General features: G+C 27.0%; 1 protein-coding gene across 1 annotated transcript; it reads right to left on the bottom strand.

Annotated features, from left to right (window-relative positions):
* Window positions 1-407: 407 nt before the first annotated feature.
* On the bottom strand, window positions 408-1,697 carry LOC130823233 (U-box domain-containing protein 25-like). The gene has a single exon (XM_057687859.1). It carries the CDS (start codon window positions 1,695-1,697, stop codon window positions 408-410), a length of 1,290 nt encoding a protein of 429 aa, XP_057543842.1.
* Between the last annotated feature and the right edge of the window lie 4,792 nt (window positions 1,698-6,489).

Here is a 6,489-nt window from a genome sequence, read left to right as displayed (position 1 = left end):
ACCACCATTTAGTACCACTAACCAACCAGACTGCGAGAACTTCAAAGATTACATAACTACCAAAAAATTTGCAAGAACCTCAAAGATTACATAACTACCAAAAAATTTGCAAGTTTCTCCTTTAATCTTTTTTCATCCTTAACACCATCCCATGCCCAGCATCAAAGACGGTGTAAAAAATACAAAATATATTTGAAGACCCTTTTGATTTTACATTTTTTCGAAAATTTAAGGCCTTAATATTAGTAAATAAATAAACTAAACTAAAACTAGTGTAACTAAATTAAATGAATGGCCCCTTAATTTTTAGAAGCCTATACCGTTAATATCTTACACGTGTTCAGAACCACATCTGACCACACCATTAATACACAAAATTAAAAAAAAAAAAAAAAAAAAACACTTAATTACTGATGCACCTTTTTTGGGTCCTTAGACCACATGGATCTGAGCAGCTTTAGCAGCATCCTGGCCCTTGTTTTGGTCCTAACACTACACTGACTTTGCAACAATAATAGTAATTGTGTCAATAACCCACCACAAATTGCTTCTTCTCTTATCTCATTTGATTCACAACACAATATCATTAAACAATTTACTGCACTTTCACTCCCTTCATCATCTCCTGATACTCTAAAAACCATCTTAATTAGTCCCTTAATCCCTTTTGATAATACCCCATTACCCATAAATTCCTTTTTTGCACTTTCCAAATCTAGCACTAATTCTAGTGCTTTTATAGCTTTCGGTATCATTTCATCTTTGTCTTTCTTCTCCAATTCCAAAATGTATGTCACTAATGATGGGATTAGCCCTTCTTTAATCATGTTTTCGCCGCGATTATCATGGGATGATGAACTTGATAATAAGCTTACGATGGCCTTAATCCCTCCTTGTGAGAGTTTAGGATTTTGTTCATGATCATTGATGTAACTAATTAAAGATTGGAGTATTTGGGTGTTATTTCCTATTTTGGAAAGTAACCCTTTTGTTGATATAGAAGTAGGAAGAGATACTATTTCTATTATATTGCACAAACTTATTTTGACCAAATAACTTCCTTCTTGGAATAAAACTTTGAAAGTTTCAAACTTTGATTCTTCTAGTAGGATATTCAAATCATCTAAGGAAGAAAAGGGTAGTAATTTAAGGGCACAATCAAGGGATTTTTCTACCAAATTCATATTTTCTTGGGGTTTTCTTGATCCAAAAATTATACCCAAAATTAATGGGAAAAAACCAATTGAGATTAAAGCCTCATTTTTCCTAGGCAAATCTTCGGATAAACATGTAACTTGCTCAAGAACTTGTATTTTTTGGTCCAAAAATGAGTGATCTTGAGATTCAAGAACATGTTTTAATGAAGTAAAGAACATAACTTTAGAACCCACTTTGCAAATATCATGATCGTCATAATGATCATGATCATGATGAAAAGATTGATGAAGATTGTGATGAAAATTGCTCTTATCAAGCCATTGATCAATCAAATGCCTTAAAGTGTGATTAGGAACCATTGATACATCATGAAGTTTTTGCATTGTAACAGGACATGTAAGATTTCCAGCTGCAAGCCATCTCTCAATTGAACACCTATCATAAGTTTGTCCTGTGCACAAAGTCACCGGATCATTAAACAATTCTAGACTTATTGGGCATGTGAAGAAATTAGGGATTGACATTTCAATCTCCCTCATCATAGAATAAAAAAGGCTTTCTTTTTTAAAAATAGGAATCCACAAAAAAAATCTAAAAAAGTAATTTTTATTATATATTCTTATAATAAACGTTACGTAATGGCGGACGTGAGGTCCTTTTGGAGACTTCAAGCTGTGTTAATGGTGACAACAGAGCTATAGATCATAGTATTCTCGGTCGTCTTACAAGTGATTTGGAAAACCTTTTCCCAAGAGATAAATGAATATGCTGTAAGCTTTTATAATGTAAAATTATATGTACGTACATACGTATATACATACATACATGTTAGTTGTGAATGGAGGCTGTTATTAGGGAAGGATAGTGAGGGATGAATCTAGGTACAATTTTGGTAGAAGAAGGTGATAAGAGGGTAGGAGGGGAAAGAAGGCAAGGAAGAGAATTATATATCATAATAATAAAAAGGAGACAATACACATGAGACATGGGAAGGTTATAAGGAATAGTAAAATCATGGGAGGAAGAAAACATCAAGAACCAAACATCTAAGTTTGGGAGGAAGTAGAAAGTAGGGGAAGGAAAAGGTGGGCTAATTGTTAGTGGGATAGTCAGGCTTTAAATATATTAATATAACATTCTATTTAATATATAATTGGAAAAAGGTTGGTCCCCACATAAAATTTTGCTTCAATCTTTATTTTTTTTGCTGATTTTGTGTAAGTGTAAGATGTTCGATTATATATAATGTATTAAAATTATTAGATAAAAGTATTTAAATATTTTTTTAGTTAAATTATTTTTGAGATTTTTAAAAAATTTAAAAAGTAAAATATTCAAATTTAAAAATTATTATGTATTTTTAGTCTTATTATATTCATAGTAAAGAAAAGGGGAAAATGGAGATTAGAAGGTATAAAATTAGTGAGAGTGATGGAGGAAATATGACCCACCTAAAGGGAAATGGTAATTGATGCTGTCTTTGGACTTTGAATCAACCAAACATATCACTAGTAGTTCATATGCATGATTGTTGATTACAACTTCGTTTCTTTAATGAAAAAATTATGTATTTTTATTAAAAAGACCATTATAATTTCCAAAGAGATGAGAATAGAAAGTCAAATGAAATTTATTTAGCTTTTTTTTTTTGTCAAAACAGTAATATAGCAAGTACTTTAAAATGATTTAAAAGAAAGATTTAGCAATTATAATGAAATGGAGAAAGTCAGGAGCGAATACAACCTTGTTCAATGTTGTCAACTGACAAAGTTTAACAAGTTATATCTCTAAATATGCTAATAATTGTACTGGTTAAGTTGATTACAATTTTGATATATGACAACATTATTCCAAGTTCAAGCCTTACTATTAATATTTTTAAAAAACAATGCTTAATACATTGACATCGTTGATTTTATTTTGAAATCGCCCCTGGAGAAAGTATATGTTTTTCCTTGCACCTTTTGACAGAGTTATAAATATTGATTTATATTTGGTGAATAAGACAAAAATCAAATAAATAAAGAAATATAAATAGATTGAGATTAAAAAGAGAATAAATATGTAAATAAGATTAAAATAAAATTAGCTAGTGATGATTACTAAAAGAACAAAGCATGCAAAATAAGTGGAACAATAAAAAATTAAGTGAGAATTAGTTGGGATGCAGAGAGTATTATGGAATTTGTGTTTGGTTAAATTGAATACTTCATATTGTATTGTATTGACTAAATGATCTATCAAACCTTCTTTCCACCTAAATTTTTCTAAATTAAACTCTTTTTCAATCAAAAAAGAAAAATGGAGGAAACGTTTTCTCTTAAACCAAACTTCCACAAGTCAAATTTAGTGTGTATATATGGCATGGTAATCTAGAATATTAGACTGAGAAAATTAAATAATAAAATATGTCTAGAAACCATATATTGAATTGTATGGTACTAATAATAATATTTTTCAAAAAAAGACATTGGGTTTTATGATGCTAATTAAAATGAAGTGAATTGATCATGACCTTATGCAAATAAATTTAGTTAGATTAAGGGAATTTAGGATAAATAAACTAAAGTTTTATTTTTATTTTTTCATTACACGGTAGACTGAAAAAAAGGTAGAATTAGAAGAGATTCGGTCTTAAGATTTTGCCTAAAAAAACAATATTTATTCTGTCTACTAAGATAAGACTCAATTCTCTAATTTTTACTATGTTGAAGAAGTACAAAACTTGAATAATTTAAACATTATAAGTCGTTATTTATAAATTTCTACTATTTTGTTCTAAAATTTTTTTAAACATATGATGCTAATTTAAGTTCTACTCCTCAAGTTTATTTTAATGAAATTGCTATATTTCTCTTTCTTGTGTGAGGGAACAATAGTTTGTAGTTTAAGAAACAATAATTTTGATGGCCTTTTGGAATTCATAAGAGATAATAAATTGATAATAAATCTATAAAATTTTGTGTTTGGGGTTCTACACAAGAAGAATTGTCGTTTGAGCTCTTATAAAGAAATTATAAAGCTTCTTTTTATACATAGCAAAAATAAGTTGTAGTATATTGATGTATACATTATTTTTTAAATGAAATATTAACGTATATACTTTTTTTGATGATTTAAATTTGATTTGATAATATTAGGACATGAGAAGAGCAATACTAAGAGGAGCCCACCCATAATATTGGGATCCAAATCAACATTGCACAATTTGTGGAACAAGTTCAAAAGAAAAGATTGATGGATTTTGCAAACAATAATAGTTAATATAGGAACAAAAAAAGTTATAAAGTTCCTTGTTTTAAATCATTAAGGAATTTCATATTTAATTATAGACTTATAGAAATAGCTAATAAAGACAAATTCTACTATGTAGCTTAGGTGTTTTTTTATTGAAGAAAGAGTTAATAGTAGTAGCTAGTCTAATGGTACTACTAAGTACTTCCTCTGTTCCACTTTATTTGCTATATTCGATTTTTAACGAAATTTAATATGTTATTTTGATAATTTATACACATCTAAAAATTATAAAAATTTAATATTATGAAAGTATGCAATTAGACGATTCATACAAGATCTCACTTGACTATATTTTTTTTACACATTAGCCGCAAAATATAAAATAAACTTAAACAATGAATAGTGTCAAAAACTATTATGTAACGATATTTCAGAACGATGGAAGTATGTAACAAAAGTTTGAAATGTTCGTTAACTTAAAAATAATCGGTTCTCAAAACGCAGTCGGTTTTTAAATCGTTATGATTTTATCTCTATATGTTTTTTTAGGGGAGTGATTCAATTCTAGCTTTTTAGAGATTCTATGATCAAAAGCATAAAAAAAGTATGAAGGATCAAAGTTAGAAGAGATTGCCACACCATGCCTAAATTTGGACTTTTAAGGGGTATGATATATATGATGATGGTCCTAACATTCTTTATGTTTTTGGACTTTTTTAGATCATGCAAAGTCTTATTATGCTTGGAATCTCATTAGATTTTTTCTTTTTGAAAAACATATCAATTTGGCGTAGGGTTAGAATAATTTTAGAATTGTTTTCAACAAACATAATGATTCTTTTGTAATTAGATTCAACATGACATATGAGTGCATAAATTACTTTTAAAGTAGTATTATATGTGAAGCCTTAAACTTTTATATATTACTCCTATTTTGATTCATTAGTTTATCTCATTATGTTTTATAAAAACCAAAATTTTGAAAATTTAATGGGGTGGAATTTACCTTTTTTATTGGAATATAATAATAATAATGTTTGATTAGTGGACAAATTTTCAAAATAAAATTAGGATATAGTTTTATCTTTTCATCTTTCTCTTAATTAGAAATCCTAGATAATTTAATCCTAAGATTTTACAAGATTTTATTCAAATGGAATAAGTTTTAAATACGCATGAGCACTTCCCTACTATTGCATATTATAGGTCATCTTCCGATGGATTAAGTTCTTATTATCAAACATTGTAGGTAAATTCTTGTCCTAATTAAAGAAATCATGAGATCAATGGAAAGAAAATTTATTTTTTATATATTTTTTTATGTTTTGGAATTTGTTATGGTTTACAATTTTTTATATGAATTTTTTTAAGTATTAATTATTAATGAAGCATTAAACTCAACGTGACAGAAAAATCAATAATTCAAAAACAACTCTCCTTAAAAAGCTCATATACTAAAAATGTCAACTTATTAGATTTTGATAAAAGGAATAACATTATTGGTTGCTTATTGATTACATGGTAGTTTAAATTAGAATACAATATTAATTTAAATAATAATACAATCATACAATATATTAAAAGAGTAAACAAATTTTAAATTAGCTTATTACAATTTTGACAAATGAAATAACATTATTTGTTGCTTATTGATTACATCACAACTTGATTTAAAAAATAATATTAATTTTAATAATTAAAAATTTTACCATGGGCATATTTAAAAACTATGTTAAATTAAGTAAATAATGATATGGCATTCAAAAACATTATTAAAAGTTCATTACAATTAAAAATGCGAGAAATTTTTATCATAAGAAAATATTAAAAAACCATTTTTAAATGATAAAAAGAAACTTAGAATTATATTTCACATTAATAATAAATTTTATCTTTAATTTTTCAAAAAAATACAAATGATAAAAAATTAAATATGTCAAAATTTATTATTTTTCACCTGTTACGCAATAACAATTGACACACACATTACTTTACTTTTGAATATATTTCAAATTTTTTATTTACTTAAGGGCGTTCTTGTCGTAAGGAGGGCTCTTATTCTAACCTCCTCAATATATAGTCAATATTATTCTA

The sequence above is a fragment of the Amaranthus tricolor genome, chromosome 9 (assembly GCF_026212465.1).
Source record: "Amaranthus tricolor cultivar Red isolate AtriRed21 chromosome 9, ASM2621246v1, whole genome shotgun sequence".
Lineage (NCBI taxonomy): Eukaryota > Viridiplantae > Streptophyta > Magnoliopsida > Caryophyllales > Amaranthaceae > Amaranthus > Amaranthus tricolor.
The sequence above is the reverse complement of the archived record's forward strand: the minus strand, read 5'-3'. Positions and strand labels throughout refer to the sequence as shown.

Coding starts and splice junctions, on each gene's coding strand:
- LOC130823233 (XM_057687859.1), bottom strand. CDS start 1,697: ATGAGGGAGATTGAAATGTCAATCCCTAATTTCTTCACATGCCCAATA.